The 14108-nt window shown below is 33.2% G+C and overlaps 1 protein-coding gene across 1 annotated transcript; it reads left to right on the top strand.

Moving 5' to 3' along the window:
- The first annotated feature begins 12154 nt into the window (after nt 1-12154).
- Nucleotides 12155-13084, top strand: LOC125124216 (olfactory receptor 2G2-like). Its single transcript, XM_047774363.1, has one exon. The coding sequence runs from the start codon at nt 12155-12157 to the stop codon at nt 13082-13084; it is 930 nt and encodes a 309-aa protein (XP_047630319.1).
- Nucleotides 13085-14108: the final 1024 nt, after the last annotated feature.

The following is a 14108-nucleotide window of genomic DNA, read 5'->3' as shown; positions in this document are numbered from 1 at the left end:
CAATCAACTAAATGTCTGTTCTTTGAAAAGATCAACAAAATTGATACACCTTTACTCAGACTCATCCGGAAAAAAAGAGAGAGGACTGAAATTGATATAATTAGAAATGAAAAAGAAATGACAATGGACACAAAGAAATACAAAGGATCCAAGCCACTACTATAAGAAACTATATGCCAATACAATGGAAAGCCTAGAAGAAATGGACAAATTCTTACAAAGTTACAATTTTCCAAGACTAAACCAGGAAGAAATAGAAAAGATGAATGGATCGCTCATAAGTACGGAAATTGAAACTGTGACTAAGATACTTCCAACAAACAAAAGTCCAGGAGTTGACAGCTTCACAGGCAAATTCTATTAAACTTTTAGAGAAGAGTTAACACTTACCTTTCTGAAAATCTTTCAAAAAATTGCAGAGGAAAGAACACTCCCAAACTCATTTTATGAAGCCACCACCACCCTGATACCAAAACCAGACAAAGATACCACAAAAAGAGAAAATTACAGGGCAATGTCATTGATGAATATTGATGTAAAAACTCCTCAAAAATATTATCAGGACAAGTACAAGGATAAGTAAAAGGATTGTATATCATCATCAAGTAGGAATTATCCTAGGGAAGCAGGGTTTTTCAATATCTGCAAATTGATGTTTTTCATCACACCAGAAAACTTAAGAATAAAAAAATATGGTCATCTCAATAGATGCAGAAAAAGCTTTTGATGAAATACTAGCAAATTTATTCCCATCATACATTAAAAAATCATACACCATGATAAAGTGAGAGTTATCACAAGGATTCGAGGATTTTCCAATATCTACAATTCAGTGTGATACACTCCATCAGCAGACTAAAGAATAAAAACCTTATGGTCCTCTCAATAGATGCAGAAGAAGCTTTTGACAAAATACAACACAGATTTCTGATAAAATCCCTCCAGAAAGTGGGCACATAGGAAACCTACCTCAACTTAATAAAGGCCATATATGACAAAACTATGGCTAACATCATTCTCAATGGCGAAAGATGAAATCATCCCACCTGAGATCATGAACAAAGCAAGAAAGTCTATTCTCACCTCTTTTATTAAACATAGTTTTGTAAGTCTTAGCCAAAAAAAGGAAAAGAAAAAAGAAATAAAAGGAATCCAAATTGTAAAGGAAGAAATAAAACTATTACTATTTTCAGATAACATGATGCTGTATCTATAAAATTCTGAAGCTACCATAAAACAGTTAAAACTCATCAATAAATTTACTAAAGTTGCAGTAATCACAATTAATACACAGAAGTCAAATGAATTTCTACATGCTAACAATGAAAGATCAAAAAGAGAAATCAGGGGAAAAATCCCATTTACCACCACATAAAAAGAACAAAATACCTAGAAATAAATCTACCTAAAGCGACAAAAGACAAGTTCTCTGAAAAGTATCAGACGCTGTTGAAAGAAATCAAAGATGACGCAAACAGATAGAGATAAACACCATGCTCTTGGATTGGAAAAATCAGTATTTTTAGGAGTTACCATCATGGCAGAGTGGAAATGAGTCAGACTAGGAACCATGAGGTTATGGGTTCGATCCCTGGCCTCACTCAGTGGATTCAGGATCTGGCATTGCCGTGAGCTGTGGTATAGATTGCAAATGTGGCTTGGATCTGGCATTGCTGTGGCTGAGGCTTAGGCTGGTGGCTACAGCTTCAATTAGATCCCTAGCCTGGGAACCTCCATATGCTGCAGGTGTGGCCCTAAAAGGACAAAAAGACGAAAAAAATATTTTCAAAATGACCATACAAACCAGGCAACATACACATTAGTGCAATGCTTATTAAATTACCCATGGCATTTTTCACAAAACTAGAACAAAAATTTAAAATTTGTATGGTAACACAAAAGATCCCAAATAGCCAAAAATCTTGAAAAAGACAACCAGAGCTGGAGGAATCAGGCTCCATGACTTAAGGTTATATTACCAAGATACAGTTATCAAAACATTATGGCACTGACACCAAACAGAAATACAGACCAGTGGAACAGGATAGAAATTCCAGAAATAAATCCTCACACCTATGGGGAATTCATCCATGACAAAGGGGGCAAGAATATACAATGAAGAAAAGACAGTCTCCTCAATAAGTAGCTCTGGGAAACCTGGACAGCTATGCATAAAATAATGAAATTAGAAAAATCTCCAACACCATACACAAAAATAAACTCAACATGGATTAATGACCTATATGTAAGAGTACAAAACTGTGTAGAGTATATTCAGTATATAGTATATATGTGTGTGCATGTGTGTATACATACATATATATATATAACTCTATAGTATATATAGTATACTATATACTATAGAGGAAAATATAGGCCCCAAACTTTTGACACAAATCACAGTAATATCTTTTTTGATCCACTTTCTAGAGTAATGAAATAAAAACAGAAATAAACCAATGGGACCTAATTAAACTTAAAACTTTTACATATCAAAGTAAACCATAAGAAAAACAAAACAAAAAAAACCCAAAAAGACAATCCACGGAATGGGAGAAAATCTTTGCAAGCAAAGCAATCCACAAGCTATTAATCTTCTAAGTATACAAACATCTCATTTGGCTTTATTTAAAAAAAGTAAAAACCTCAATTGAAAAATTGTCAGAAGTTCTGAAAAGACATTTCTCCAAAGAAGACAAACAGATGGCCAAAAAGCACATGAAAAGATGCTCAAACGCACTGATTATTAGAGAAATGCAAATCAAAACTACAATGAGGTGTCACCTCACATCAATCAAAATGGGCATCATCAAAAAGTCTAAAAACAATAAGTACTGGAGAGAATGCTGGGAAAAAGAAGCTCTGTTACATTGTTGGTGGGAATATAAATTGGCACAATGACTATGGAGAATAGTATGAACTTTCCTTCAAAAACTAAATATAGAACTACTATATCATCCACAATCCCACTCCTGGACATCTATCCAGAAAAAAATGTAATTCAAAAAGATATACATACCTCAGTGGTCATTGCAGCACTATTTACAATAGTCAAGATTTGGAAGCTACCTAAATGTCCATCAACAGAGGATTGGATTATGAAGACAAAGTGCATATATACAATGGAATATTACTCAACCATAAAAAGAGTGAAATAATGCCTTTTCTAGCAACATGAATGGACCTAGAAATTATCATACGAAGTGAAAGAAGTCAAAGACAAATATATAAGATCATCAATATGTGGAATCTAATAGAAATGATACAAACAAACCTACAAAACAGAAGCAGATTCAAAAGATTTAGAAACCAAAGTAATGACTACAAAAAGGGAAATGTGGAAGAGAGTGATGAATTAGGAGATTAAGATTAATGTATATAATTATATATAATATAAATAAGTAACAAGGACATATGGCTAGCACAGAGAAATCTACTCAATATTTAATAACCTATATTGTAAAGAATCTGAAAAAGAATGGGTATATGTATACATATAACTGATATACTTTGCTATACACCTGAAAATAACATTGTAAGTCAACTTTATTCCAATAAAATTTTAAAAATCTGATGGAAACATGAGACATCTACAAAGATGTAAGAGGAATGGCCTGGGAAAGTAGGTTAGAATCAAAATAGGAAAGGTTTGAATGCCAAGCTGATATAGCAGTTAATGAGAACAATTTAAAAAATAAATATTTTAATTGAAATATAATATAGTCAAAAATGCACATATCACAAATGCATGGTCTGACGGAGTTATGCTAATTAAACACACCCATATAAAGATCACTCAGACTAAGAAATATGAGTTACATCATCCGCATAAGCTCTCTCGTGCCTCTTCCCAGTCATAAGCTTGCTCATCGATAAAAACCATTACCTTAATTTCTCAGCATATTTTAATATTACCTGTTTTGCTATGCCACTATGTGGGATTCACACATGTTGTGGTGTGTAGCGGTATTTTTTTTAACCTATTACTGCCGCACAGAATTCTATTATAGAATATTCCAAAACTACCTAACCATTATCCTCAAGATAAACATTTGTATTGTTTTCAGTTTTCAGCTCTTAAAAATAATACTCCTAAAAAAAGAAAGGGTGTCTAATTAATTAAGTATAAAGAATAGGTTAATCATGATAATAACATAGCTTTATTAGGGAAGAACTGTTTAAAATGCCTCAATACAGGGAATAAAGTGAAATGTGAGGAACATATGATAGAACAGAACAAATTAATAGTAAGACTAAAGTAAATAAATAACAAATTAATAGTAAGACTAAAGTAAATAAATAAATAATAATAAATAAATAAAGTAAATAAGTAATAAATAAATAATAAATAAGTAATAAATAAATAATAAATAAGTAATAAATAAATAATAAATAAATAAATAATAAATAGTAAATAATAATAAATAATAAATAGTAAATGATAGTAAAATAAAATAATGAAATAAATAATAAATAATAATAAATAATAAATAGTGAAAAATAATAAATAGTAAATAATATTAAAATAACATGAAATAGTAAATATAAATAATAAATAGTAAATAATAGTAAAATAAAATAAAATAATAAAATAAATAATAAATAGCAAATAATAAATAATAAATGATAAATAAATAAGTGATAAATAATAAATAAGTAAATAAATAAATAAGTAAATAAATAGAGCTGAGAGAGAAACCTGGGACAAATCATGCTGGCCCCTGTAATTAGTGTTAAGAATTTTGAGATTAGTTAGAATTGAATGAGAAACTATTAAGAGAATTTAAAAGAAGGGCTGAATTTAAAAGGAAGGATAACTAGATGACTGGCTGGCTGTGTACATGGAAGATTGTTCACATGTATTTAAAAAAATCTTGAGAGCTTCTAGAAATATTACTTAATTTCCTAGTCTATTAAAAAATGCTTCAGATAATAAAAAACTGTGACTTTAAGGATTGCAATACATTGCTCTCCCTGGCCATCTTGTATTTAACAAGTATTTCCTGGTGGGGTATCATATCCCAGAGGACCAACCCATGACCTCTCTCTGGAGTATGCAAGAATCCACACTTCAGGAAAATTGACAGCTTTATAATAAATTGTGTCTATTTTTTGAACATCAAGGGATATAGAACACTTTTACACTTTAAAAGATTGTGCTACTCCAAATATTCATTGTTCTTAGGATAGCATGCTTTATAAACTGCTAATACTGCCTCAAAATTTAGTGTTACATCATCTGAAAGGATAGCACCCAATGTTTCTTAGAATTCTTCTGGTTGAACTATCATGCTGGCCAAAGAAAAATGTTCATGTTATAAGACTTGGATAAAGTGAGGGAGTTCATTTAATTGCTACCAAATTATAATCATAATTTTATGACTTCAAAGAGAGCTTTCTAAAACATTTGTAGTAGCTTTTTTTATGAACCATAAATTTGATTATAATGTATAGTTTGTTGATTTAAAAATCACTTTATTAAACTTAAAAATGGTTTTAGTTTTTCTTTAGAGTGTATTCAGAGGTATTTTAATTTTATTTCCTTTTCCAGGGGTGCAAACAGAAATACATAGAGATGAAGCAATAAGTTTAAGGATCTTTAATGAATTTGCAGCAGCTCTTTTTGGGCTAATGTCACCACTGAAATGAGAGAAGGTAACTGGGTAATGGATTTCTCAAGAATAAATGCCAGTGGATTTGTGAGAGATAGGCTATTGAATGGCTTCAAAAATTTCACTGCCTTGGTGAATTTATGAAATACAGGGTTCTCTCCTTATTTGGGGGGCTCAAACATTTTATTTAAAATTGAACTTCCTTTTAAAAATTGCTGAAGTATAATTGATTTACAATGTTGTGTTAGTTTCAGGTATTTCCTTAATATTTGATACACAGCATTCGGATTAGATAATAGCAAGACACTTCCCTCTCTTGCACCGTACTTAAATTTGGGTTATAATAAGATTTAAACTTTTGTGACCCTGCTCTTTCACAGTTTATTTTTCTCCATTCTTTTATCTCGCCTCAGGAAAAAAAGGGAAAAAAAAATTTACAGAGATCAAATTTAATGTTTAAGGCAGGAATGATGCGAATCTTCTATCATAGAAAGGTTAGCTATGGGCTTCACACTAGGCAGATTAGAAGAAAATTATACAAAAAAACTTATATCAACAGATTTTAAGTGTACATAAGATTTTTACAATATCCTTTTCTCGCATAAGTAACATTAGATGTTTCACAATGTCTAACCAGACAATCCCATTATACATTGATTGGAATAAATTGTGCTTAGATCTGGTGGCTTAGGGTTTATCCTTCTGAGAAACAGAAACATTTTTCTGAACTGCCACCACTTTCCCCATATTGTTCTATGTGTACTTCTGTTCTGTTCTCCCCCCCCCTTTTTTTTCATTTCTTAAAGTTTTATTGAAGTACAGTTGATTTACAACACTGTGATAATTTCTGCTCCACAACAAAGTGATTCAGTTACCACCCATTCTTTTTCAGATTCTTTCCCCATATAGATTATCACAGAATACTAGGTAGAGTTCCCTGTGCTATACAGTAGGTCCACATTGGCTAATCACTCCACACATGTTGTATGTACATCTGAACTAGAAGTTATCCCCCTAAGATTAAACTGTAAACATTGGCCTCATCCATGCCAGGTTTTACCCAACTAAGTGAATGTCTCTAGCTACAGAAGCTGCCAAGATGTATCATACCTGCCAGTTGCCTCACAACTGTATTTTTTTTACCCCTCATCCTCTTTCCCAGTCTTACTCTCAGTCTGTAATATTTGTCAGGACCCTACCTGTCACTAGCTTTGTCTATATATTCTTATTCAATTTTCCCTCCTCTCTTTACCTCAAAGCAGAGCATTTAGATGTGTATATATGAAATTGGAAATGATTAAGCATCAAGGAGATCTGTTTACTATCTGTGGTCTTGGTAGTATGAACATCAAGTGTATGAATTATAAACATCTGAGAACTCTCCAGGGGACTAGCACAACCTGGAAGGGTCAAAGCTCTAACTCAAATCAGAGCAATTGCTACCAAAACAAATAGCTTAGGGGAAAGCAAGGTAATATGAATGACACACTAGAGAGAAAGTAGTGACGAGTGCATAGCAGTTACATGTGTGTCCATTTCTTCCATCTTAGCAAGAACTTGGGAGGCCAGCATAGTGTGAGGAGCTTGAGAATGCAAAAACCTGGGCTCAGATTCTGGCTTTGCTGCTAAAGTCACTTTGAGTATGTTACTTCTCACCCCCAGCCTCGGTTTCCTCATATTTGTCAATAAGCATAGTAAAACCACCAGTCTCTTGGAGAAAATTAAACAGATTCACAGAATGCCCATACTCAGAACAGAGTTTGGTATATGATGAGTAGCCTGTGATTATTATTACATAGTGATCATCATGTACTCATGGCTGGATTATTGACTCTAAGTGATATTTACAAATTATTTAATTCCTCATAGAAACATGTCTTAGATGCATGGAAAAACCTGATGTTAATATCCTCAATTTACATATGGAGATACTTAGTTCTAGGATCATAAAATCATTTCCCAAAGTTAGTCAGGGAGTCAGTGATCACCCTGAGAATGAATTCCAAATCTCATCTTTTACCTAGTGAATCACTGTGCAAAGAAACAGATTGCAGTCCTAAAACTCTCTCAGGATAATTGCAGTGTAAACAAGGCAAGACACCTTTCTCTGTTCCAAAAAAGGTAAAAGCAGGCAGGAGTGAAATATTGAGACTAGGTCATACATTTTGTTGTGTAAGAGAGAGAGAGGAGTTACTGAACTCAACTGTGAGAAATGTACCTTGAGTTTATTTTCTAAGTGTCTTGGAGGGTCTCAGCACGTCAGTCTTCAGAGGAACTTTGTGATGTTCACTTCCCTACAGATATAGACCAGGCAGTCCCTTCACTTCGAAGTCACTTTCTAAGTGGATGTTCATGATACTCAATTGGTAGCATTCCCCTGGAAGAACTTTCTCAAGCTTAAAGCAAGCAGGAAAACATACCAGGGTATTTGAGTTAAGGGGCACAGAGATATCTATACAGTTGTTGCAACTGACAATATTGGCTTTATTTACATAAACTCCTAAAGGATTTTAAAAACCATTTCTCTGAAATTAAGGACTTTTTTTAACAGGCATGAAGTTTATGCCTTATATCTCTCTCAAATGCATCATGTGCTCCCTTACTCAAACTTCTATCAATTGGTATTTATTAAATCTTTGTTACATTTTTATAGCTTGCCTTGCATCTGTCACTTTTTACTCTACTTCTCCTTTCTGCATACATCTTTACATACCTTTGCATGGCTACTGTGAAGAGAGTTCAAACAAATGACCTGAGGTTGTTTCACATCCATTGACACTTCTACTAGAAATCCTGTGTTAATATTTTATATAAGTGTGGGTGGGAAAGATGAAATTCTAGTTCTCTGTATAATATTTAATAGACAATTGTAGATAAATGGAAAATATATTTGGAATTCTCTTATCAGAGTGGCCTGTTCAAGAGTACCAATAAGATGAATTTATTTTTATGTTTAAAGATATAAATTGGATCAGAGATGGTGGAAGGTAAATTAGAGGTCAGTGGACACTTTTATCCTTTCATTCTTGCTGTTTCAGATCCTGTTCTTCTTACCTAGCCACTATTGAAGTCTTCAAAATAATTTCTTTGACATTCATTTTCATAAAATTGTCCACATGGTTGTCATAGTTTGTAAAAGTGCTGTACGGTTTTACCAGCACCTAAATAATATGGCCTAAGATCAATCAGTCAATAAAGAGGCTGCAGCATCTATATCCCTATTTTCTTTCCAACTCTTGCAGTTTAAGCTCCAGACAACAACTTTCAGCAGTTACTGATGATGCCAGGTTATTTCAAGTCTTTTTTTTAAAACTTTTTTTAATTATCAGACTTCCTCTTTGTGAAATAAACATGTTCAACTTGAGAGTGCTTTATAATCTTAAAAACTCAACTCAAATATGCTTTCTTAAATTTTTATTTCATCTCCTCTTTTCTCCCCTCTATTAGTTGTTGTAGAATGTAAAAAAATTTGCTATGTAGTTGCACCTAAAAATTCTTATCGCACTTACTCTTTGAACTTGCTTGTGCATTTACTAGTTAGCAAAGTTCTTGATAGCAAAAATTCAAGCTTCTTAAAATTTTATATTCCCCTTATATCTAGCATAGCCCTGGAACATAGTATATGTACAATAAATACTGACGGATTCATTTCCTGATACAATGTCCAATAAGAAATAGTTAAGTTGTAGTTATTTACCTAACATGCATAAAAATTCCTGAATACATGCTGCTAAAATGATGAAAAACATGTCCTCAGTGTGTTTATGATGGAATGGAGCCTTGTGTAAAAAGGAAATATATATAAATTTGATATTGATGAAAAATGATGAAAACCTCAGCATTGATTCATTCTAACTTGTTTGGATATCAAGGTAGTTGGAAAATCTCTGATCAACAGATTGGTTATCATGGGATAATTAATATCATATACTGGTATTCTCTACATTGGCCCTTTCTCTTCAACTGTTTACAGAGTCTTATTTCTCAACATTTAGGACATTTTATATAATGTATCTTTATCATTAATTATATTATAAATATAAATGCACTATAATGTAATATAATGTATAAATATATATTATAGACCTTTAATCTTTTATTTCATTATATATAGTGAGATATATAATACATATTATATGAAATGAATGATAAAGATAAAAATAATATATAAATATATACATTGGTACATACATCAAATTGTAATGGATAAAATATAAATATGTAATGAAATAGATAAAAAGTTCTTCATTTTAATTTTTATTTAATATACTTCTGTGTGCACATTGATTTAATATCTTTTTTTTGGAGACAAAGCTACGTATTAAGCATATCAAGATAAATGAGACATTGCATTCAATATTCTTTAATACTAACAGCGTTTAAATATAGAAATACAGAGTGTTGTAGAAATGAATTGGAAAACGTGACTTTTAGGTAAAGATTCCCATAAAATGTTATTTGAATTGAATCTTAAAGAATGTGTAAAAATGTTTAGGCAGATGCACTGTGAGTGAATACTACGAAAGTTACAGTATGTGATGAAACTTAGAAAACCATATTCTAAATTTGGAGAACTGAAAGTGGTTCCTTCTGAGGCTTAGAAGGAGGTGTCAAAAACTGGCAAGTTTAGGGAGGGAGTGGGATGGACTGGGAGTTGGGGTTAGTAGATGCAAAGTATTACATTTAGAATGGATAAGGAATGAATCCTACTCTATCATCACAGGGAACTATATCCAGTCTCTTGGATAGACCATGATAGAAGATAACATAAGAAAGGGAATGTGTAATATATATATGTATGACTGGGTCATTTTGTTGTACAGAAATTGGCACAACATTGTAAATCAATTGTAATTTAAAAAAAGCTGGAAAGCTTGGCTTAGGCATGATTTTTTAAAAATTTTTTTAAGTTTTACTGTTATTTTCCCAATACAATTTTTTTTTCTAGACATGATTATTGATGAGCTTATAAACTGCACAAAGGTCTTTTGACCTTACCTTTAACATTCCCAAATACAATGTTTATTCACACACTTTCATCCCCAGATACAGCACTAGTATTCTAGATCCACTATCTCATCACATAGTAGCTGATATTATCCCTGTAAAATGAGATCTATTCATCATCTCCATGTTACAGACAAACAAACAAAAGCCCAGTAGTATCTAGTGATTTATCCAAGGTACACAAGTAAAATGTGAACGACCAGGACTTAAGCCTAAGCTTTTTCTGTCACCAAAGTCCTCAGCTTTTTATCATACTCTATAGACTTCCATTAACACAAGGAGTGGAAATGATTGCACATGTGTATAAGCACAGCAAATATGGCTTCACTGGTATCTTGGTGGCAAGATACTAGTCCTAAGTTCATTTTAATGACATAAAAGAGATATTTTGAAAACTTGTGCAAAGACAACAAATTTGGTGATGAAAGAGGCTTAGTTAAACAAAAGTTAGAAAACGCAAAAAGATTGTTTTTGATTAAAAACATTGGGATAAAAAATACTTAAGTTCTTAAAGTGTTACCCCTTTCAGATACATTTTCTTCTTAAAAGAGACTGGGGAATGGTAATGATTAACTTGCCATATCTTCTTCAAACATCCAGGGTTTTGACACTTGGCTGGGGATAATTCTTATATTCATTTAACTTCCCTAATCATGTTAATATGTAATTGCCATAGTAATATGTGTTATACACATGATTTATATGTTTATATAGGATCTTAATTATGGATAGTTTCAAATGAGTATTTAGTATTCATGTGTCACAGGTTGGGTGGAACTTTGGGTCAAAGTCTTTACGACAAAAAAGATGATCAAAACAATGGTTCTTCATTTTGTTCTTGGCCTCTGTAAAAATGATAGTCTGATTCTTCCAGGCATCAAACGACTTGGGATTGAATTGATGCACACTTTCTTAAGTACTCAATATTCTTATTTCATCATATGTAAAACTTAACAATTTTAACTTCTTTCTAGTCATTAGCTCATTATCCCATTGATAGTTAAATCTTACTGATTTTCACTTAATATTCTGCAGAATTTCTCGCATTTTATTGATAGTACTTTCACTCTAATTGTGATTGTCGACTGTTGCTTTAGCTGCTTTCATAGTTTCTGGACTAGACTGTCTTCTGTTTAAAATTATTCTATACTGTGAAGGCATATTTACTTTGAAAAGGAAAAAAATGAATCAAACCAAAGCCCTCCCACAAGGCTTAGCACATAATGTATAATGATGTTTGTAGTCCTTGAAAAAGTGATTCAGATTTACCTTGTATCATATTCTGTTATGTGGCATAGTCAATAATCAACACATGCTTCAAATTTGGTTCCTTTTTTTCTATAACATCCTATAATGCACTCTCCATTTCTATAGTCATTTCTTACCATAAAGAGATTATTTTGGTCTTAGATTGCTCTCCTCAACATCTTATTTCTCAACATCTCAAAAAATTGCCAGGGAATTGACATAAAATCCCCGTAATTTCTGTTTAAGGTGACTTCATCACTCTGAAGTGAATAATCAAAGCAAGAGTAATGGAGTGGACCAATGACAGCACATTTCCTGGGTTCATTCTTTTAGGTTTTTCTGACCAACCTCAGTTAGAGCTGGTTCTTTTTGTGGTAATCCTGTTCCTTTACCTCATGACACTCCTCGGCAATGCTACCATCATCTTAGTATCCCTCTTGGACTCTAAACTCCATAATCCCATGTACTTTTTTCTCTCCCATCTCTCCTTCCTGGATCTCTGCTTCACCAGCAGTATTATTCCTCAGCTTCTAGTCAACCTGGGGAGTTCAGATAAGTCCATCACATATGGAGGCTGTGTCATTCAGCTTTATGTCTCCCTTGCCCTGGGTTCCACAGAATGTGTCCTTCTGGCTGTGATGTCCTACGATCGCTATGTTGCAGTCTGCCGTCCTCTACACTATGCCTTTGTTATGCACCCTCAGCTATGTCACATACTGGCATTTATGGCATGGCTCAGTGGTGTGGCCACCACCCTGATACAGTCCACTCTCACCCTGCAGCTGCCCTTCTGTGGCCATCACCAGGTGGATCATCTATTCTGTGAGGTTCCTGTGCTCATCAAGTTGGCTTGTGTGGACACTACTTTCAACCAGGCAGGGCTCTTTGTGGCTAGTGTCTTATTCCTGCTGGTACCTTTGTCACTCATCCTGATTTCTTATGGGCACATTGCCCAAGCAGTTCTAAAGATAAAGTCAGCCATTGGACGACGTAAAGCATTTGGGACATGCTCCTCCCACCTGATGGTTGTCATCATCTTCTATGGAACCATCATCTTCATGTATCTCCAGCCAGCCAAGAGTAGATCCAAGGACCAGGGAAAGTTTGTGTCCCTCTTCTACACTGTTGTGACCCCCATGCTTAACCCCCTTATCTACACCCTGAGAAATAAGGAAGTGAAAACAGCACTGAAAAAAATTCTGAGGAAATCTTTCTGATTTAGTGAGACATGACTGTCAAAAGACATTTAGAAGAGAATTATTAAGACAATAATTTAATGAATGAGGGCTCAGCTCAACAAATAATTTGGTTAGGTTCATAATCCTCTAAGTGAATTTCAGTAGAAAAAAATTAAATAGACCTTGGATTTTCAAATTGGATACAGCTGAGTTTGAACGCCTGTTTTACCACATAACAGCTGAGTGACCTGAACAATTTGTATAACCTGTGCATCAGCTATAAACTGGTATGAATAATATAGAGTAACCAAAATTAAAGTTATATTATTCTAGGTATGTTATTGTTTACAAGGTTTATTCAAAAAAAATTTTTTATTTGATAACCATAACCATATACCATATGGCTATTATTATAATTTTTCTTTTGCAAAGATTGAGATATTTTGACCACTCATAATAGAAAGAGCAAATCCTAAACTCCCATGGCATTGTTCTTTCAACTCACTATGGATCCTGAAGCCCTCAGGAACCCCCTGTGTGAATCCCATTATACAGAGAGTTTATCTTTATTGGTGTACTTTCCCTCCTGTTTGACATATTTCTGATTTTTTTTGTATTTCTCTCCTCAGTGGGTTTCTGATATTGGCAACTATGTTATAACTTCATGACAGTAAAATCTGTGCATAAAGTGACTCCCAGATTTGTGTTTCAACACAGATGCTTTCTACCTATATACTAGTGTTCAACTATGTGTTTCACTTCTCCATCTGAGTGTATTAAAACAACTTCCACTGCAAATCAACTACACTTTAAAAAAACCCTCAAAATTAGCATATCAGAAATAAATCAAAGGCTCCCTGTTTTTTTCCTTCTCTTTCTCATATCAGAAAATGAAACATACACCATCCCAACTCATGTATGCTATTTAACCTACAGTATGTAACCTGGAAATAATCCTGTGGATTTCACCTTTTAATTATCTCTTTTTTCTATCAACTTCTTTCCATTTTAATTTTCTACCACCTATGTACTTCTAAGATGGCCTCCTTACTAGACAGAAAAT

Source organism: Phacochoerus africanus, chromosome 4 (assembly GCF_016906955.1).
Source record: "Phacochoerus africanus isolate WHEZ1 chromosome 4, ROS_Pafr_v1, whole genome shotgun sequence".
Classification (NCBI taxonomy): Eukaryota; Metazoa; Chordata; class Mammalia; order Artiodactyla; family Suidae; genus Phacochoerus; species Phacochoerus africanus.
This window is presented reverse-complemented; position numbering and strand designations above follow the sequence as displayed.

What these genes read in the sequence shown, in the direction of transcription:
- LOC125124216 (XM_047774363.1), top strand. Translation starts at nt 12,155, where the DNA reads ATGGAGTGGACCAATGACAGCACATTTCCTGGGTTCATTCTTTTAGGT.